General features: G+C 34.9%; 1 protein-coding gene across 5 annotated transcripts; it reads left to right on the top strand.

Moving 5' to 3' along the window:
- Positions 1-50: 50 nt before the first annotated feature.
- CENPQ (centromere protein Q) lies at positions 51-17,468 on the top strand. Of its 5 annotated transcripts, none has more exons than XM_023725586.1 (9): positions 51-193; positions 3,924-4,031; positions 4,761-4,809; positions 5,864-5,990; positions 6,567-6,635; positions 10,174-10,303; positions 15,463-15,573; positions 15,721-15,798; positions 16,560-17,468. In XM_023725586.1, exons 1-9 carry the CDS (start codon positions 191-193, stop codon positions 16,689-16,691), a joined length of 807 nt encoding a protein of 268 aa, XP_023581354.1. In that variant the 5' UTR covers positions 51-190; the 3' UTR covers positions 16,692-17,468. The 5 variants fall into 5 exon arrangements, with proteins under 5 accessions (XP_023581354.1, XP_004390886.2, XP_023581351.1 ...); XM_004390829.2 differs by having other exon boundaries at positions 52-193; positions 15,463-15,582; XM_023725583.1 differs by having other exon boundaries at positions 52-193; positions 3,890-4,031; positions 15,463-15,582.
- Positions 17,469-22,665: the final 5,197 nt, after the last annotated feature.

The following is a 22,665-nucleotide window of genomic DNA, read 5'->3' as shown; positions in this document are numbered from 1 at the left end:
CTCCCCAGCCAATCTAATACCACTCTCGCTGGTGCGCGGCTGGCTACATTAAAGGGGTGTGGCTAGATGCCCCACCTCCGGCTACAAGCGTTTCCGCTTTTTCCCCGTTCACTGCCGGGTCTACTTGGCTTTGGATTGTTTGGGCGGGAGTTGATCTTAGCGCTGCTACCTGAGAGTTGCAGAGCAGTAAATGGTGAGTAGTGAAAGCGCTTAACTTACCGGGTTCAGATTGGCGTATGGGTCATGTGGCCACTGACTTTGGGCCAGACTCTGTGGGGTGTATTTGAAGTGTATGAGGTGATTTTCCAAGGGGAAGGAGATCCAGGCTGCCGATTGAGGAGAGATGAAGTCACGCGCGATTTCTTCCCTCTTTCCCCCAGTCATACTCCTCCTCCCTTAATCTCTTCTGCAGCCAGTAGTGGGGCGAAGTGCTGTGTTAAAGATAAGTGTCTTTGGGCCTTGTGGTTACTGCGGTCAGCAGCGTTGCTATTGAGAGGTGTCACTTCTTTAGGGGTAAACACTGTGTTTTTGTGTTGTGCCAGACCGTACCTACCTCAGGTCCCGACAAAGAAGCCTAGTTTGAGATACTTGGTTTCCGCTAGTTTCAAAATAAGACAGACCAGGATGCCTACCTGTTTCCTTCGGGGTAAAGGATAAATTCTTTATTCTTTATTAGGTAAATTCTGCAGTCTTTATTGTCGTATGTAGTCTGCCCACAAACTGCTTTTCTCCTCCCATACACATTAGGAGCTTTGCTGAACTTTTCCTGTTTCTGACTAGGTTCTTTCATGCTTCCCTGCCTTTGTGCTTGCAGTGTTCTCTTTTGAATACTTCGTTCTCTTTAATTTTGACTAAATAGTTCAAAAGGAAACCTGGTGGCGCAGTGGTTAAGTTCTAGGCTGCTGTGCCGGCAATTCGGACCCACCAGCGCTCCACCGGAGACAGATGTGGCATTCTGCTTTCTTAAGATTTACAGCCTTGGAAACCCTATGGGGCGGTTCTACTCTGCCCTGTAGAGTTGCTATGAGTTGAAATCGACTCCATGGCAATGGGTAAATAGTTCAAAACGTAATTCAAATTTTACTTTTTTTATGAAAACTCTCTCTCTCCTCCAATAAACCAATCAATATAATTGATACTCACTAATCTTTCTCTGCCACTACAACTACAATTCCTGTGGGTCTAGGACCAGGTCTAAATTTCAGTCCTTTTTTATACACCGCAGCTAGACCAGTAGTAATAGAAATGATGGCTTTTGTCTATTGAGTTCACTGTTTGAAGCACTTTATGTATTCTGTATTAAATCATTTTAGCTTCACAAAGTCTTTGATGTTGACAGTGTAACTAATGTATTTTACAAATGAGGAAACTGAGTTAACATACTTGTGCTAAACTATGTAGCTAGTAAGTGGCGGAGCCAGGATTTGAACATGGCGTTTATCCTCAGCCCTGGCTCAATCTTAACCACTGTGGCAGTAGTTCTCAACCTGGGGTGATTTTGTTCTCAGGGGACATTTGGCAATGTCAGGAGACAATTTTGGTTGTCACAACTGGGAGTGAACGACTCTGGCATTTAGTATGTCAAGACCAGTGACGCTGCTAAACATCCTACACAAGAAGACAACCCACCATAACAAAGAATTACCCCATCCAAAATTTCAGTAGTGCCGAGGTTGAGGAACCTTGCACTATGGCCTAGAGCCTCAAATAGTCATCAGAATCAGTGTTTCTCAAACAGTCTGTGGTAAGAAACCAATTTTCTTTTTTCCTAACAAATGACAACTGATACTTTTGTAAAATACATTAAAATATGAATTACTAGAAAAATGAAATAAGACAAAAGACAAGACCAATTTTTTTTTCTAATTATATTCAACATGCATAAAGTTACTCTGCCAAATGTTTATTCTCAATTTTATACTTAAAAGGACTGCCCACCAACAGTTTGTGAACCAGACTTGGAGTAGTACTGAATTAAATGTTATTGAGTAAAGACTCAAGAAAAAAATGATTAATAGACCTGAACTAAATAAGTCTTAAATGAGAGTTACAGACATAAGAGCCCACAGACTGTTAGAAATGAAATGAAGTTGAGTGGTTAAGAAGGCTTTGACAAGGAGGTGGGTAAACAGGACCAGAGAGAGCAGCTCAGGCAAAGAGTGCATTATGTGCATTGGGGGCAGAATTATTCATTGTTCAAGAAACCATGAATAGTCAAATCTAGCTAGGGAGGAAGGTTTAGCTGAGTAGTGGGATGGAAGTATGGAAAGGGAGGCTGGGCTAGACTGTTAAAGAGTGTAAATGGCATGGTGAAGAGTTTGGGTGTGATACAGTAGGTATTGAGGATGAATGGGTTTTTTTAAGTAGAGAAAGTGCAAGATATACATGGCAGGTTGAGAGAGTAAGGCATTTCAAAGTTTGTGTGACTAGATTTATCGAGAGCACCTTCTTTATTGGCCTTCTCTAAATTTGCATATGTATTTAAACTATATTAACATAATTAATTCTGACTATTTAGAAAGTAAATGGTGAGCAATTTAGGTATGCAAAAAAACAAACAAACAAACTCATTGTCCTTGAATAGATTCCTGACTCATAGCAGCCTTATAGGACAGAGTAGTACTGTCCTATAGGGTTTCTAAGGAGCTACTGGTAGATTCAAACTGCCAGGCTTTTGATTAGCAGCCAAGCTCTTAACCACTATGCCACCAGGTCTGCATATCTAGCTATATATACCTAGAAATACACACGCACATATATGTATGCATTTATATATAAATATTGTCTAGTTACTTTACCTAATTTCTAAGCTGTTTATTACTCGTTATGGTCTAATGCAAGAATAAGTAGCCTATACCTGTTTCCTTTATCAGAAATGAGTTGGGTGAAAAAGGATTATTAAAGGAGGAGAAGGAGTTATTCTAAATTTAGTCGTTGGCATTCCCATTGCTACTCCCATGCCTGTTTTGTAATTTGTAGAACAGAGTAATCAGTGTACTTCTGTATTCTTAAAATGCATTATAGGCCAGATAGGGTTACAGCTTAAATCCTTATAAATGGCAGACTATCACATCAGTCTCCACAACTATAATCCTAAAAAATATCTCCTTCAACTTTTAGCACAAATTGAAAAACGGTTAATTCATTGGGCTTAAATAAGAAGACCTGGGCATTACTCTCAGTCATGACATTATCAATGACCATGAGCAAGACAATTCAACACTTTATATCTCCACTTTCTTGGATCTATGAATATAATGTTATTGTTTGGGAGAGTATTCAGTAAGAGATGCAAAAGCATTTTTAAATGATTTTTTTAAGTCATACAAATGGAAGACATTTCTAGGAATGAAATTAAACTAGATATTCTTACTCATAAGAGTCAAAGTTATTTGTTTAAAAATATATATAGATGTTTTATGATGGTTGCGCAACATGATTAATGTAATTGATATCACTAAGTTGTATACTTGAAAAATGTTGAATTGGGAAATATGTTTATATATTTTTACAACAATAATATATATATATATAAATGTTTTAAAAACAATTTTAAAAACCCACTCCACTGCCATCGAGTCAATTCCGACTCATAGCGACCATGTAGGACCGAGTGGAACTGCCCCCTTAGGGTATCCTATGCTGTAAATCGTTACAGAAGCAGACTGCCACATCTTTCTCCCGTGAAGCAGCTGGTGGATTCGCACCACCAACCTTTTGGTTAGTAGTTGAGCACTTAACCAGTGTGCCACCAGGGCTCCCTATAAAAACAAAATTATCCCAAATTTTTCATTATGATTTTTTAAGTAAGTTTGGAACAAGGTAGTCTTTTTAACAAAATATTATACAACCCTTTAAACATTTTTCTGTGCCCTTTTAATCTCTACAGATTTTCAAGCTACTGTTATAATTGTTCCATTTAGATCAGGATGCCTGGCAAAGCAAATGCCTCCAAGAAAAAGTCTCAACAGTTAAAAAGAAACCCAAAAAGAAAAATTGGTGATGAGGAAGTGGAGTTGTCAGAGAAAGAGGTAATGAAAATATCCCATTTATCATTCAGAACTCTGATTAGAAATAGCATCTATTCTATTTACAGAGAAATGTGTGAAAACTATGGGTCAGAAAGCTCAGTTGCTAGAAAACTTGGAAAATAAAATTTATTTTTAGTTTTACTGAAAATCACAGTAATTCTTATCATTGTGTGAGAGTTTTTTGCAGCATGATTTGAAAAGTTCTCAGATAATAATTGTTGTTTACTTCAATTTTTAAAAATAAGTATTGACCATAGAATTCTTCGGGAAGGAACAGGTCATGGGCATTGCTAAGGTATTAAATGGGAAGACTAAGAATGAAGTATGCAAATTCTTACAGCATTCGTTAAAAGACAGACGAATCTGTCCGTTGTGGAGGAGATTTTTATTAACATAGGGGAAAAATAGTTTGGGAGGAATTATCTTCCTATCATAATTTTGCTCCTCTCTTATAAATGGATTAATCAAAACTTTTTTCTTTGCTTCACCCTGCTCATTAGGCAAAACCTGTATTTTATTTGTATGTAAAGTATGTAATACTACTTCATAAGCAAAGTGAGTAATAATCTATTAAAAAACATTCTTTGATACTATATAAACTTCTATTATACATTATCACCATTGTCCAGGAGTGAATATTCTTACATATATGACAAATCTATTGGAAAAGCAATTTTTTTATCTTATGTTTAATTCTGTGTATGTGTGTATACGTGTTTTTTCTTCTAGGTTAGAAAAATAGCGAAAAACAAACAACCAAAGCATCCATCTTCTGAAGGTATTTCTTTTCTATATCTATTAACCTGCAGTCTTTCTCAGACTATCTGTAATTCATGAAAATATTCTCAACATCTTGTTTATGGGTTTTGCGAAAGCAAAAGATAGTAATAAACAGCCACTGTCACCTTTTTGCAGGAATAGATAGTACTGGTTAGTTATTTTGGTCAACAAATTTTACTTACCATCTCTAGCAAAACACTTTGGAGGCTTTCATGCCAGTAAGTTGATAGGAACTAGAGAAAATAAAAGTGTCCTACAGTCTGGATTATTACTGATTTATGATATAAAGACATACCTACTGATTTTTCTTCAAGACAAATATAATTTCTGTTCTGCCACCGCTACATAGATTAGTTTGGAGACACTATCTAAATTTGTTTGGCGTTAATTAGTTTGAAGTAGTTGTCTTTGGTTAAGCATTACTTCTTCATGGAAGGATTCCTTCCCCCTTCTCACTCCAGACCAAGGTAAGTCCTCTGGTTTTATACTTCCATAGCGCATAGTGCTTTCCTTTTGTAATGCTTTGCATACCTGTAATTATAATTTATTTAATCTCTCTTCTCTCCAAAACTAATTTTCAAGTGAACTGATAGTCTGTCTCTTTTGTTTACCTCAATATTTCTTATGAGTAGAATAGTACCAACAATATAATATGGACACTAAAAATCTACTTGTGGCTTGGTTAATCTGTTTTATTCCAATTGCCATCCAACTTTTTGTAGTTTTCTAATATTTTCAATGAAGCTTTTAAAGAATTCAGGTCATTTCTGAGAACTAAACTTTTATGTTGTTTCCTAATAATTGTAGGTTTGTTCTTAAAATTATTTGTTTGGGATTTCTATATGCAATATCAGTTAAAATAGCAATAGACAACATATCCATATTCAATACCTAGTAGGTTATGGTTGTACAGTAAAAAGGATATTATACAACTTCATAATATTTTGGTTCTCAAAATGCCATAACCATCTTTATATAAATTTATACTTGAATCACTTTTTAAGTAAAAACATACAAACTTCTGCATTGATCATAGTCTTTTCTGTTACCAGTGACAGGAAAAACAAAGCATACTAATCTAAAACAGATAAAGATACCATCCAAGAAGAGAAAAACCTGGCAACCTCTTTCAAAGAAAAGCAGAGAATATTTGCAAACTATGATGGAATCAGTAATAATGTGAGTATAAAATTTTTCCTTTGGTTTCTATTTATATGTTTCTTACAGACATTATCATTCTAAATGTTACTATCTATTTTAAGATGATAGAGTATTTTTCTATTTCAGAAGAAGATATGTCTTGTGATAACATTAACCTTCAGCAAAAAAGCCTTCATTAATTTTAAAAACTTGGGATTCCATCAGTGAAATAAAAATCAAGTCTGTGTGACCTGATTTTTGGCTGTCTATAGAATATCAGCTTGCTCTGTCAGTAGGCATGCTTTAGAAAGAAGTTGAGTTCAAACTGACACTTCGTATGGAAGTTCCATGCTAGAAGGAATGCAAAGAAAATAAGACAGGATTCTACCCTAAAAGAGCTGAAATCCATCAGCGGGGTCAGACACATAAATTAATAACTATAATACAACATGATAAAAGCCTTTATTGCTCTATTTAAAATATATTTAACATAAAAGGAAACGTAGTTGATTCTACCTGGTTATTGAAGAGGGAGCACTTGAAAGGAATCTGAGAGAAAAGTACATAGATTATGTTGTGTTTCAAACTAATATTTTATCAATCTCTCTTTTCTAGATCAATTTTGAGTAACACTGTTAAAGAAAAGGAACAAATTCAGTATCATCTTAACTACCTGAAAAAAAGGTAATATAGTATGCAATTGAAATATCGATCAAACATAATTTTTTTTTAAATCTAATTGCTTAGTTACCAAAATAGACGTTTGTGGGATATAAAAGTTGTTTTTGTTTTTTTAAGAAAATGAACATTTTGGGAATATACATTCTACATTTCAGAGAATTTGTAAGGAAGAATATAAAAATCACAAACGCTTAGTTCCACAGTTCAGTCTTGTATATCAGGATTTGGAAAATTATTTTGTCAACCTCAGCTTGATTTTTGAACAGTTTGAAGTTAACAGTTCACCATTTGTTATCTCTGTGATATTTATCCTAGTTTTATGTTTTCCCTTGCCTTCATATTGCATTACAAGCAACAAGTATAATTTTCCAAGATATCACTGCTCTTCATCTTGTGGGAAATCACCAAGAAGTTTCTTTTCAAATGTTCTTAAAAGTCACACCACGACCATTGATTTTCAGTGATTTATTCTCCCAGACATTTACACAGCTTGTTCTTTTCATGAAAGAATGTTCTACATCTCAGTTTCAGGTTGCCTCTAACTATGTGTGACCTAGTATTTTATTCTTGGGAAGTCCTTCGAGCTTTCACACAAAAATTCTGTTTACCTTTTCCTTTAAGCATAATTCTCAACCCATATAACAAAATAGAAAGGGTGGAGTGGAAGTCTGTGTGGATTGGGAGTTGTTGAGAGATTGAAAAAAGACTGCTAAAAGCTGACTTGTAAACTACTTAAATAAATGACGTTAGGTTGTCAAAGAAGAAGGGGGAGAACTAAAAAACTAATAAATAAGCAAATACGAACGTTAAAGTATAGCTACTTAGGGTCCTTTTAGTATAAGACATACAGTCACGTTTAATGTATGAATGAGAACATTACATTCGTAATAGCTGCTGTTCACAATGATCACTCTGAGTCATCAAGAAAAGATTAAATTACCCTACGGGGCAGTTCTGCTCTGTGACATGGTTTCTGTATGAGTTGAAATCAACTTGACAGCACCTAACAACAACAGGGGCCTTAGCCCAGTTTCATTTGATATGTTTCGAAAAAAACCTGAATTACAGAGTATTTAGTAGAGCATGTACCATCTGATTCAACAAAGATCCTCCTTGCTATGTTGGCTTGTCTCATTTTTATTACCTGCATGGGCCCCTGAAAGCCTTTGAGTTTACAGCTGTCTCCAATGTGATAAGTACAGCAAAAGATGTATGTATAAAATGGATGAACCTTGAAAACATTATGCTAAAGGAAATAAGTCAGTCACAAAAGGACAAATATTGCATGATCCTACTTTTATGATATAGCTAGAATAGCCAACTGTATAGAAACAAAAGTTTATTGTGGTTACCACTGGTGAGAGGGAGGGAGAAAGAAGGGGTCATTGCTTAGGGGACACTGAGCTTGTCTTAAGGGCAGTGGAAAAATTTGGAAGTGGATAATGGTGATAGTTGAACAACATGATGAGTGTAATTAATGTAAAAAAAGATATTTTTAAAAAAAGAAAAGATTACATTATGTAGCAGCTAGGGAGATAAGTATTTCAAGGCCTGCCTGTTGTATCCTCCTTTTTACTTTCTCACGTTGCTTTCCTTAGTTCCCAAAGTAACAATACCTGAGATACTTTCTGTGATGTAGCAGAATACGACATTAGCAAAATGATCTTAATTGGAACTCTGAATATATTTTTCTATAGCAGCATTTCTTAAAGGATATTTGGAACACTTGTTCTTAAAGATCCATGAATAAAAGAGACTCATGGTAAATTATGTTTTGGCAAATTTGCATATTAAAAGTCTTGCGGTAAATAGATCTAATTTCTTTTTTCTTTTTTGCCTAATATCTCCCAAATTGATTTTTACCCAAAGATACTTTTTCATGTATTAATCTCATCTCTCTGCATATTAACTTCATTCTTTTAAACGAGTTGTCCTCACTAGATTGAAACTGTAGTCATAGACAGCATTGTATATAAATATATTTCTATATTATCAGCCTTGTGAAGAAAAAGGAAAAAGAAAACTCTTACTCCTTCACCTTCATTTAGAAAATTTTAGGAGATGGACTCTGATTGGCTCAACTTAGGTGATGTGCCTATACTTAAGAGCTAGCATGGTGGATGTAAACTATAAACTGGGTCATTTATCTACCCCCATGATCAGACAGACAGGATGGTAGTAGAGTTACTAGGCAGACAAAACTATTAGCCACCACAGTTTCTGGAGGAACGTACTTTGGGAAAGTCTGCCTTATAGAAACGTTGTTCTAAATGCTAATTAGGTGTTGTTAATATAATAGAATGTATTCTGGCTACATTTTGAGTTTAAAAAGACTTTATAAGGTTCTTAGAACCCTAACCACTATATAGAACAGTTGGAATAGTAAATGTTCGACAGAGCTGACTTTTTAAACCTTTAGAAGAAACTGTTCATAAATAGAATCTTTATTTTAGCTAAAAAACAAAAAGCTTATCTCTTAAGAAGCTTAAAGAGGCAATAGGTTGTTCATGTTCAAATGTGATAGCCTAACAATTTTCTGGATAATTGAAGTGTATTTTAATAATTTAATGAGAATTGTGATTTATGGGGTTTATGCTACCTATTTCCTACTTAGTTTTGTTATAAAAATTAAGATGTTGAATAGGATTCTAGGAAGATAAGTCTTTGGTTCTATAATTATTCATACTGCCTGCAAATCTTAAGTAGTAGAAATTTTTAGAACCTAAAGATGCTGCTGTTAGGTAGAAACAACCAAACTTAGTCTTTCCTCCTCGATTTCTTGCTCACAGAACCTCAAGAATCAAATCTGTGAAAGTTATTTTGCTTTCTGCTAAAACTGAGGATAGAAATAGGTCAGTTTCTACTGGTGATCTAATCAACTCATATTTGAAGGAGGATTTTTTCATTTTAATATTGAATACCATTCATTTGGATAGTACTTTAGGACAAAGCAATGTAATTTTAGGGCTTATTTTCCTTAAACTCTGTAGGACTATTTTCTTTGAAATGATTAAGTAAAGTAACTTATGTAGAAGTTCCTTTTTATTGGTTACATTCTTTAAAATAACTGAGATTTAGAGTCCAGGATCAGAGTTAAGTATCAAAGCTGATACTTCTAGACTAGTTCTCCATCTCTTACCCAATAATTCACAATAAATGATAGACTTAAGTGCTGTAATATCCTAAGAAACATATTTAGAAGATACAAGGAAATTTTCATTTCAGATGTATGTAAACAAATTAGTTAAGTGTGTAAAATAGAAATTTTTCTTGTAATAAAGCAGCCTAAGTGCCCCATGAGTTGATAAATTTTAATGAATTAAAAGATTGAATGATGATTTGTCAGGGCCATTTTTTTGGCAGGGGTGCAGGGGACTTACTGCAATGGTTAGCCACTGTTAAGAGTGTTATAGTCCTTAGATTTATGAGAGCAGGAAAAAAAATGAGAGCATTGTTTCAAAACAAAACAAAAACACAAAATTATTACTGCTAATCGTACTGAAAAGCAAACAAATAATCATGTTTTTACTCTGTCCTTAAGATTGCTACAATTGTGTGAAACCCTGAAAGTCCCTCCCAAAAAGCTGAGACATTTAACTAATGTGTCAAGTCTACTGAAAATGGAAATGGCGCAGCATAGAGCTAATGAAGAAGGTCTGGCATTATTGCAGGTATGAAATTTGGACAGAGTCCGTAATTAGAGTGTAAGAGGGGAGAAGAAGAGACCAAAAAGTTTTTTTTAATTATTTCTGATATTCTTCCAGTAATAAATACTAGATCTTAGACCAGATATTTTATTTCATTATTATTATGTTTTTAATCAAAGCAAAAATTTTGCCTGAACTTTGGCCCTCTAAATTTGAAGGTATTATATACTATATTGTTAACTAGCAGTCCTGTTTTTTTTTTCATTAGTGTTCAACTACTTTAACTCAACTACTTTAGTGTTTTTGATTATCAAATTATGGGAACTCATTGCTAAGTGCTATAGAATTTCAAAACATACAAGTTTTTGTGACCTGTATGTGAAATTGTATTGATTAAAAGAACACAATCATCATTGTTATTGTTAGTAGTATTATAGGTGACATATTGAGAGCTTTCTATGTTCCAGGCACTGTTCTAAGCACTTTACAGTTATACCCCTTAATCCTCATAACAAGTTAGAAGTCTGTACTATATTCTCATTTTACAGATGTGAAAGAGACATATTTGATATTTCTAGCTGTGTAGCCTTAGGCAAACTGCTTAAAGTTGTGATGCAGACCTAGTCAGTCTGACTTCACGGGATGATTCTTAGTCATTATGCTGTATTACATCCTGTAGAGGATAATGAAATAATATTAGTTATCATGACTAACTTCAAGCTTTTATTTAATATACACGTAAACAACTGAGAAAAGCAACCTGTGGAGTAAAAAATTACTTTACCTCAAATAATTTGGTATTTGTCCTTGGTTTCTGAGAGATAACTCTAAACCCTTGGAATTTTCTGAGTAAGTAAAGTGCCTTTGTTATTTATACCCCTAAACTGCACCTGAGGGTTTGTGCTAATGGGTGGGGGCTGGCCTGACCAGAAAGAACACCACATGGCCTAATATCAACTGATCTCAGGGAATGGAAGAAGCAGATCTAATTAATTATGACTATGTAATGAAGCCAATAAAGGTTCTGGACATGGAAGCCCCATGGTTTCCTGGTTGGTGAAAGATATCGATGCACATGTGAGAGTAGCACTTCCTTTGGGACATGAACGCTTACTCAGGAAGCCTTCCCAGACCTTGCCCTGTACGTCTCCGTATCCTTTTTACTATAATAAAGCTGTAATTTTAAGTATAGCACTTTCCATGAGTTCTGTGAGTCATTCCAGGGAATTATTAAACCCAAAGGAGTAGTGGGCCAGAAGTGAGGGAGGTCCGGGGAGGCTCCTGAGCATGCAGCTAGCATCTTGAAGGGGTAGAGAGGAACCCCAGATTTTGTTGCCAGCAGGTCAGAAGTGTGGGTGTCACGTGGACTCCCAAATTTGAGGCTTGTGTCTGCCTATTTGGAAGTCTAAAGGACGGTATTCTCTCAACTTGTGAGATCTGACCTAGCTCCCGGTGGCTGGGGTCAGAGGAGGAAGTGCTGCATGGGCAGCTACTGTCAAAACTGAACAGAAAAGTAAAAGTGGGGATTTGTTGTATCCTCAAGAGTTGACAGAATAGTGGCGTTCTGAAATTTTTACACAGTACACAACCTTAAGGGGCATGTTAAATAATTATAAAAATCAAAACAGATGGGACTGTATATCCCTTAGACATTTTGAAGTAGCTTGTATATATGATGCTTCAGTCTTTGTTAATAATTCTAAGTGTAAGGTGGTAGTATTTTATGCAAGGAATGTATCCCCAAGGATATCTAATAATTCAGAATTCACAATTAATTCATTCCAGTTGTTCCATAGGATTTAGAATAAAGTTAAAGAGACGGGTTTTCTGAGCAAGAAATCTACATATATTGTTAATTAATAGGATGTTGTTTTTTGGTGGTTGCCTCACTTTTCATAGCATATTGAATCTCTGTCTCAATGTTATTACTTTTCAAGGGTGTATTTTCAGTAGTGGTACTAGCATCACCACTTAATGAACACTTGGATGACATTGATATCGGTTATTTAAAAAAGTTTTAAAGTAATAATGGTGACTGTTACCATAACATTTAATATTTTCATAAATCACTTGAACAACTCAAACAATAGTATGAATTTTGTAATACTGGAAGGCGTTTCTGTTTTACAGCTAAAATTGGACCTCCATGTGACAGAAGCATAAATAATATTCTTTAGTTTACTTGGCAGTTTCTCAGTGGAAGCACTGTTTGCATTTTTGAGCAGGACTGTTCTTCATTGGTATATGAGGATCTTTGAACCAGCAGCTTGTAGGTTGTATCTGTATTCGTTATTTTTCTTCTGTGTGCCTTATGTAGAGCCATTGCCTTTTTCATCTGCAGCCTGGAGTCATTGCTGTCACTGACTGTCCAAAATCTGTAACAGCTATCACTAACAAAAGTTTTATTTGACAACAAGTTCATTGAGCTCCCGCTCAATGGGGTGCTAGGGAAAAGGCAGTGAGTGAACAACGGCTCTGAGAGATTTTGGGAGGATGGTGTTGGGCTGTTGAGGCAGTTTTTTAAGCTCCTTCTATCTCATCATAAAGATAGAGCCATAAGATTTGAAGATCAGAGTTAAAAAGAAAAGGAGAGAATAAGGACCAAAATAACATTCCTGTGGATGGCAAAAACATACCAAACACATGTTCACAAAGCAGATGAACATTAACCCAGTTGACCAAGCGAGCAGGAAGAAACTCATAAAAATGATACAAGATTTTCTTTTTAAAATCAATATTAGAAATACTCGAAAATGAAGTTGCAGAATTCAGGAGAGAATTAGAAATAAAAAATTATTTCAGATATGCAGACTAAACTAGAAGGAATACTAGAACCAATAAACACAACAGATAATGCTTACAATAAATTGAAGGTAAAATGAGAAAAAAGTATCAAAGAGAAATAAATGAAATTTTAAAAGGAATTGAGAAAAATGACTAATATAAAATTCAGGTGAGGAAGTTCCAACATGGATATGTTAGGAATACCCAAAGAAGATAACCAAAGCAATGGAACAAAATAAAGTTTAAAAATTATAATAAAAAGAAAATTAGCCCTTATTTTGTTTGACTTTTTTTCATTCATTGCCGTTGTTCATTCCATTCAGAGGCTTTGAATGATGGCCCCAAAAAGATATTTCCAAGTGTTAACCCTTGGAACCTATTGAATATGACCTTGTTTAGAAAAAAGGTCTTTGCAGATTTTTTGTTCTATTTTGTTTTTAACGATCATTTAAAAATGAAAAAAAAATTACAGTTCTTCTATTGATAGCTCTTGGACCCTATAAAACCATCCTACAGGCAGTTTGCTAATACCTGCAGGTACTTTTTTTTTAACAATTAAAAAAATTGACATTATAACCATAATATATTTCTTAAGGAAGATTACTGTAGTGCCCCAACAATTCTGCATTCATATCATCAACAGTATTGCTGAGACAGGGTTTTAAGAGCTGATCCTTCTATATGGCTTATTAACTTGTTCCCTGATCCCCAGGAACGATGCTATCGTTCGTTAACTGTTACTAGGACTAGATTTGAAAGCAGTGCTATTTTTTTTTTTTTTAATTTTTTTTGTTGTTGTTGAAAATATACACAGCAGAACATACACAAATTCAACAATTCCTACATGTACAATTAGTGACACTGATTATATTCTTCGAGTTGTACAACCATTCCCACCTTCCTTATCCGAGTTGTTGCTCCCCCTCATTTAACATAGACTCACTGCCTCTGAAGTTTCCTGTCTAATCTTTCAAGTTGCTGTTGTAAATTTGATCCCATATAAATAGATGTTAAAAGAGCACAGTGCTCAAGGCAGACATTCTTTACTAGTTAAGCTAAAGTAAGAAGATTTCAACGGATATTTTTGCTTTTAGGTTTAAAGATTATCTCAGGGCAGTAGTTTCAGGGGTTCATCCAGCCTCCATGGCACCATAAATTCTGGATTTCATGAGAATTTGTAATTCTGTTCTGCATTTACCACTTTTTGATCAGGATTCTTTTATAGAATCCTTGATCAAAATGTTCAGTAATGGTAGCCCGGCACTATCCAGTTCTTTGGCAAAGGAGGAAGTTGTTCATGGAGGCAATTAGCCACACATTCCATTTCCTCCTCCTATTCCAGACTCTACCTCTTCCTCTGTTGCTCCAGGCAAATAGAGACCAGTTGTTAATACCTTGAATGGCCACTTAGCAGAGCAATACTTAATACCATTTTAAAACCTGAAGGCTGGTAATTAATTCTATACTTGGCCTAACAAACCACACATCTCTGATTGCTCCATATTCATGTCTGATTTTGCCTTTGTCTTCCCCTAGAAATTATATATTCCTTCAGTAGGAAACTGCTTTTTTTTTTTTTTAATTACTACTCTTTGCCCTAGTGCCCACCATTGCTTTTAGTAAATAATAAAAATAGCAGACACTCAAATGTTCCTAAATAAATGAAAAAAATTTTAAGTTAGAGTTTCTCTGCTCATTGTTGTTAGGTACAATCGAGCGGTTCCCACTCATAGCGACACTTTGTACAACAGAATGAAACACTGCCTGATTCTGCACCATCCTCACAATCACTGTTATGCTTGAGACCATTGTTGCAGACACTGTGTCAATCCGTCTTGTTGGGGCCTTCCTAACCTGTTATATAGTGCTTAAGGAAGGCTGCTTGCTCTATTTGCTGTTACCAGTCCTTGGGCCCCAACATAGATTCACACTTGGGCCTTTCGGGATCTCTAGACATTGAGACTCCAGTTTTGATAAGTATTTGAGGAAATGTCCACGTATGTGGGATATAGCTCCTTGTTCCAGGGAAATTAAGTTTCCTTCCAATGCATCATTACATTGGCAAATTGACCTTCTAGGAAATCTGTTTTATGAAAGAAGAAAAATAAATTCATTGGTTTCTTCTACAAGTGTTTTAGTATATGAGGTGTTTTAAAATATGTGCATATTTTAATAGTTACCTTAGAGATAACCAACTCATTGCCATTGAGTGGATTCAGACTCATAGTGACCCTATAGGACAGAGTAGAACTGCCCTGTAGGGTTTTCAAGGAAAGGCTTGTGTATTCGAACTGCCAACTTTTTTGTTAGCAGCTGAGCTCTTAACCGCTGCACCGTCAGGCTCCATCTTAGGGATGGAACTGTTGAATTTAAAACGTCGATTTTTTTTTCTGACTCAGGAAGAAGTAGATAAAATAGTGGAGACCACAGAGTCAATGACTGAGAATATTCAGAGCCTAAAGAACAAAATTCAAATTCTGACAACTGAGATGGAAAAAGAAGAGGAGAAGGTAAAACAGGTGATTGTTAAAAACTATATTGCTAGTATCTGGATATAATTTTTAATGCTCCAATTCTACCAAGACAACTTTTGAGTATAATCAGGTGAGAGAATTCAACCTTTTAAAATAATCTGAAGCTTTCTTTTTCTACTTTAGATGCTTCAAATGGATCGTAGTGGGGTACTCTGTCTTCCAGAACTTCCTCAGAACAGTCTCAGAGCACCCATACTTCAGGTAAGTGTCCATCGACCATATTGACTATATCACCAGTTATAGATTGCACATATATAAAAGCATATGTACTTATTCATTCTTTAAACAAATGGAATCTATGAAATAGACTATTTGGCAAATTACTTTTCTCATTTAACAGTATAGTTTGAACATTTTTCCTTGTCAGTTCATGTAGATCTGTCTCATTCTTGTCAATAACTACATAACATTCCATTGTATGGATATACCACAATATAATTTGTGAATTAATGATGTAAATAATTTTGCTATTACAGATAATACTGTGAAGTATACCCTTATACATGTATCTTTACACATTTGTGTAGTCATAACTGTAGGACACATTACTGGAAGTAAACTTTGTTTATGCTTCTAATAATGCCATAAAGCTATAATTTAATTTTATAAAATGGCACTGTGCCTTACTCATACTAGACTCTATCCTGGTTATGTATCTTTTTTCACAAGACCCCAGTAGATCTTATAGTATAAATGTTTATAATAGTAGAAAGTCTTTCTGTTTTCTCAAAAAGTAAGTTAAAATTTTCCTATGAATAATCCACCAGCGATGAGAGGAGCCAGAATGAGCACAGGAAAGATAGAGTAAGATAGATTTGAAAGAAGATTGGCCATGAGTTGATGATTATTGAAGTTGGATGATGAGTACAAGAGGTTTATTATACTATTCTCTTTAAATTACATACATTTGACATTTTCCATAGTAAAAGGTTAAAAAAGAAATTATACTATTTTACCCACAGGAAGAAATTTTGACGCTAATTCCAAACCAGAATGCTCTTCTAAAGGACTTGGATACTCTTCACAATTCATCCCAGATGAAGAATATGCTAACTTTCATCCAAGAAGCCTATAACAAACTGGATACCTCTTAAAGTTTTTATATGAGTTTGTTTTATATTAATTTAATATTTGTGAATTTGTAAAACTGTTAGCCTACAATGATATTACATAAGCTGAGACTTCTGTGGGTATTATTATCCTCTAATAATTACATGTACTTCCAAGTCAGATTATGCAGATCTACCATGAGCATTTAGTGTAGTCCTGGAAACTGGTTTAATAGCTGCCAGTTCTGGGATATCATGTTTGTATTGGTATATCTCCCGTTGTTTGCCTGGAACCGTAAGATAAGAACAGCCGCAGTCTGATAGATTATAATGGCTGAATGGAGCTCATTATTGGTTAGTGGAGATAAAGTGTGATAGTGTGAGTTAATATATGTAAAATGTCTATAGTGCCTAGTTCATAGGAACGTAAGTGTTTGTTATGATTATTATTTAGCTGATGGCTTGCATTTTGTGTTTGGCCATCTGGATCTTAAGAAATCCCCAAATGCCTTGACTCTCTTACATAACTCCCTAGTCTTTTTGTGGAGTGGTTTAAATTTACCAGATGTCTTTAACATTTTTCGTATGTTGTATTACTGAGTAGATGTTGAATATTTATTTTCACTGATATCAAAGCATACTTTTATTATAGAAAATTATTAAAAAGGAACTTAAGCATTTACAATTTATAGTGACTCCTTAAAACAAAAAAGTTTCTATTTTTTTCCTCATTTTAATAATAAGTTTATATATGTGAATAAATGATCACTTAAATATATAAAAATAATTTCTAACCAACTATACTCTTTGAGAGAGCCCTGGTGGCGCAGTGATTAAGAGCTCAGCTGCTAACCAAAAGGTTGGCAGTTCAAATCAACCAGCTGCTCCTTGGAAACCCTGCAGGGCAGTTCTACTGTGTCTGGTAGGGTCGGTATGAGTCAGAACCAACTTCACACCACTTAACAACAGCATACTATATTACTTGGGTTGCTTTTATCTATTTGTAAAATAAAATAACTACAGTTTATTTTTCTGTCTAACCTAGAATATTTTGTCAGTTAATTTAGAAGATGCCATAATTCTGTTAATACTCTCCAGGAACATACCTGTAAACAAGTTAGGTTTAACGTGCATTGCAGTGAGGAAGGTCACACGCCATGGAGAACCCTGGAGCTGCTCAGTAAGAGGGTCAAAATCAATATCCTCTTAGAAAATAATGGTAAAGAATTTTAGAGGGAGAGAAAGTCTTCAGGAAAGAAAACCTGTAAGATAGCATTTAAAGGAAACATTATCATGTATGTATTTGACTACCTACTATATGTCAGGAAAAGCAACTGAAAGCAGTACACGCTGCAAAATGTTTCAAAACTTAAAAACCCATTATTTAGAAGCTTAAAGTTTCATGTTTTTAGAGTGACTATAGAGCCCCAGGCGAGCCCTGGTGGCATAGTGGTTAAAGCGCTCAGCTGCTAACCAAAAGATTGATGGTTCAAACCCGCTAGCCACTCCATGGGAGAAGGATATGGCAATCAGCTTTCGTAAATATTTATAGCCTTGGAAACCCTGTAGGGCAGCTCTACTCTGTCTTGTACGGTTGCTATGAGTTGGAATCGACTCAAGTGCAGTGGGTTTTTGTTTTGGTTTATAGAGCCCCAAGTCACTGATTTTCTTTTTTTAAAAAAAAAACATACATCATGTTTATAGTTTTGAGAGGGTGGAGAGAAAGGGTTACATTAAACAATGCTGTTTCTCTCAGAACATCCGTTTCAAAATAGGCTTTTGAAAGTCAACCAGAATTTTGACTTTTCATTGCTGCTGAGTGATAGTTCTTCACCATAAATGAATCAGCCATACTACCTTCTTGTAGCTTTGAAAAGTATGTGATCTGATCTACAGTATCTTCTGGCAGGTAGCAGACAACCCAAAACATGCACAATTTTTTTTTTTTTTTCAAATGCTACATTTTGGTATCCCCCTTGTTGAAAATTTGAGAGTTAATTACAAAGCCAAATTAAGTTAAAATTCACCTGCACATGGTCTCAGTAACTCAGATGAGAGTTCTATGTAGCATCCTCACCCAGCTAAGTTGTCACATGCTCAGGTCATGACATCTATAATGTAGCTCTTCTGTGATAGCTAAGTGCCAAGGCCAGAAACTTTGAAATACCAAAAATGCATATTTTGGAATAGAGGATAATAGTGTAAAAATGTTGCATATGATAAAGAGAACATTTCAAATAAAATACAAAAAATACATTATTTAATAAATGGTTTTGAGAAAACTGCCTAATCGCTTGTGACAGACATTTTTTTATATTCCTACTTTATGCCAAAATAGACTCCAGATAAATAAATGTAAAAATAAAAAATATGAGTAAAAAGCTGATGTCAGTGTAGCAAAGATCCTATTATACATATAAGCAAAATAAAACCAAAAAGGTAAAAATAGATCATTACATAAAACTGAACTGTTTTAAAAGATAAGATTCTTAAAAAACCCAAAAGCCAAGCCAAAGATGAGACACAAACTTAAAATATAACATCTGTAAAACAAAGGGATAATATTTATAAAGAGCTCGAAAATATCAATAACAAAAAGATTAAATACCAATAGGAAAATGGACAATTCTCAAAGGAAGATATGTAAGAGGCCAGTAAGTATTTGAAAGATGTCCAACCTTATAGTAATGACTTACATCCAAATTAAAAGGAAATATTTTCACCAATCAGATTGACAAAAGATTGAAAAAGGATAAAAGGTAAAGTTGCTGAGCATACTGGTAAATGGTTACCCAATAATGCTGCTGAGGAAGGTAAATTGGTGTAGCTTTTTTGGAAGGCAATCTGTACAGATAGGTTGCAGAATCTGAGTATAATACCAGTTGTTGAAAATTCTTAACTTTACCTGAGCCCTTTTCTCCAATTCTCAGTTGGGCATATTTAACAAACAGGTTTTGTTTAAATATGAGACACCAGCACTAGAACCTAAAATTAAGGGATTTACTTTCTTTTCTTTGGTTGGATAGAATTTCTTGTCATTCTCTGTTTACCAAAAATAAATGCAGTTGCACCTGTCAGAATTAATATTTGAATCACTTAAGATGGCTTAGTTTCTAAACATAAGTCTTCTAAATCCTCTTGTATTTCATTCGTTGTCAAGAAATACTCAGCTTTGAGAAAGAAAAAGAAGGAAGGAAGGAAAGAAAAGAAATTCAGATTTCCCAGTTAATTATGTCCAAAGTGAATGAGTCATTTTTGGGTTCTGACTAGCTTTTCTTGTTAAGAGTTGCATGTATTTGTTAAATGTATTTTTTCACTACTAAACCGCCATAGAACCACCGTCTCTTAGCTTAGGTGTTTGCTCTCATTAAAGCAGCCTCTGCTGTTACCAGGGCTGTGAAATTACTATAGCAACTATATCCAAGATTGGTTATAGTTGTTAAAATTAGACAAAGAGGAAGATGAAGAAGGGGCACTTTCCAAATTCAATGAAACTATTATAGAATACTTTTAAAAAAATGAAATTGTTCATTTTTTAACTCATGGAAACAAACATTCCTTAGCCAATTTCACCCCTTTTACACTTCCAAAGAGGTACTTAAAAATAATGTAGGTTTTTCAGTGGGACAACAGGACTGTATAACAATAATATAACATCAGTAATAAAAATGGCTGATATTTCTTGAGTGCTTCCTATACGCCAGGTGTTGTTCTAATTCCACTGCATCTATACATGTATTTACACCAATATTTAATCCTAATAACAATCCAATAACTCAATAATTCAACCTCCTCACTATTATCGCCATTCTGCCTGTGAAGAAACTGAGGCGCAGTAGGGCTAAGTAACTTGTTAAGTGCTGTTGAGTTGGTTACCGCTCATAGCAACCCTATGTACAACAGAACAAAACACTGCCTGGTCCTGCACCATGCTCACAATAGTTGCTATGCTTGAGCCCATTGTTGCAACCACTGTGTCAGTCCATCTTGTAGAGGGTCTTCCTCTTTTTTGCTGACCCTCTACTAAGCATGGTGTCCTTCTCCAGGGACTGGTAACATGTCCAAAATATGTGAGACAAAGTCTCGCCATCCTCGCTCCTAAAGAGCATTCTGGCTATACTTCCTCTAAGACAGATTTGTTCGTTCTTCTTAAGATCACTCAAAAAGTGATAGAACTGGAAAGTAAAAAAAATAATTGAAACTTTGATTTCTTATGGATTTGCAAATAGAAGGGGCTATGGAATCTAATGAGTAAATCCTATTACAAAAAGTAAAAATCCAACTATTTCTCTGGGTATAATGATAATATGCATTATGGATTTGTTTACTTGGTTTTACAGAAGAAAATTTTTTTATATTTACATTGGCAACCTCCTTTATTTTCCTTTTAACCTCACAGTTAAGTTCAGGAGTTAAATTTAGCTTAGGCTGGTCTCAAATTTAATTATCCTCAACCAATACAATCTTCCTAGAATAGTGATATGCTTTTGCCTTTTTATTTTTTTTTAAGGCAAACACCAACTGCTCTAATTAGTTCTGGTGTTTTATAAGAACAAGGAACTTTAGGGGGAAAAAATAGCCATGTCTGTTTGGAATGTGCTTGGAAACAGGATGTAATCTAAGCCTGCATGTGTCTCTCAGAGTTCATAAATAGCCTGACTCCTGACTTTTTAAGGTTTTCCTTGATATTGTACTTAATATCTGAAAAGAGTATCTGTTCTGAAGATAACAGCTTCTGTCCATTTTTTTAAAATTAGTTTCCTGAGTTAATATTTAGGAAAACTAGTTTTACATAGGATCCTTAGGATCCCACACAGGTGTACATTACCCTCACTATTTTTTTAAAAAGTTATTGATGTACCAGGATTTGAAATAATTGGCATCTAATACAATTTCTTCAGCCCCTTTCAACCAAGGCTTCGAATTGGTTTGAACCCCTGCTGAGAATTTAAATTTCCACCCCAGATATACTGAATCAGAATCTACATTTTAACCAGATCCCCAAGTGATTCTTATGTGTAATAAATTTTGAGAACCACTGCTCTACTGGTGATTCTCAGAACTGGTCCCTAACCAGCAACGTTAGTATCATCTGGGAACTTGTTAGAAATGCAAATTTTCAGCAGGGGTTCGAACCAGAATGAACCGTTTGGAAGCCCTGCTTTCAACTACCAACTACGTATTGCATTAACCCAGCATCTTCAAATGAAGAATGCACCTAACTTACCCCTTCATTTGATCTTGATTTTATAAGACATAAAGATGGTAAACAGTATCCTCCCATGTGACCACATTCAGATTGAAGCACTCTCCATATGCCTTTGAGACATTTGTACTGTTTATTATCTCAAGGCTCAGGTAGTATGTTGTGTGCTGAGATGGACATGTAAATAAATGCTTATATAGTGGTTGCAATTAACAGCCATTTGAGGTAGGGGAGTAATCTTTGAATGACTTTTCATTTAAAAGAAGAGGGCAAAAGAATTAAAATTCTCAAAATTACTCTGAATTCCGTAAGTATCCTCTTTAGAAATTCCCCCCTTTCAGCCTGGGAAGTTTAGGACAGCAAAATTGCTTCCTTCAGAATAAATGAAAATATATATGGGGTCAGTAACTCTACGTTATTTCTTGTACTCCATTTCCCTGTGCCCTATTTCCTTTTTATTCGCTTTCATAAGATCCTGATGCATAGATAAGTTTTATGTCTAGAAAATGTCCATCTCTAAATCTAGATTAGTATCCATTGGTTTTTACACCACAAGATTAAGTATGATACTGTAAGAGAAAGGAAGAGGTACAGTGAAAATAACTGTGTTGTATGTGAGATGGTTTTTACCTTACCAGCATCATAAAGCCCTCCTTCTACAGGTGTGGGCACTTTTTTTCTCTCTCTCTCCTTCTCCCACTAAGGACTAATTAAGGAAGCAGGCTTGAAGAATAAACTCACCATTTATGTGGAAAGAGCCACTACACCGACATAGGGCTGAAAGACCTCAGTTTTAAATTGAACTCTCAACAG

The sequence above is a fragment of the Trichechus manatus genome, unplaced genomic scaffold (assembly GCF_000243295.1).
Source record: "Trichechus manatus latirostris isolate Lorelei unplaced genomic scaffold, TriManLat1.0 scaffold00331, whole genome shotgun sequence".
Classification (NCBI taxonomy): Eukaryota; Metazoa; Chordata; class Mammalia; order Sirenia; family Trichechidae; genus Trichechus; species Trichechus manatus.
The sequence above is the reverse complement of the archived record's forward strand: the minus strand, read 5'-3'. Positions and strand labels throughout refer to the sequence as shown.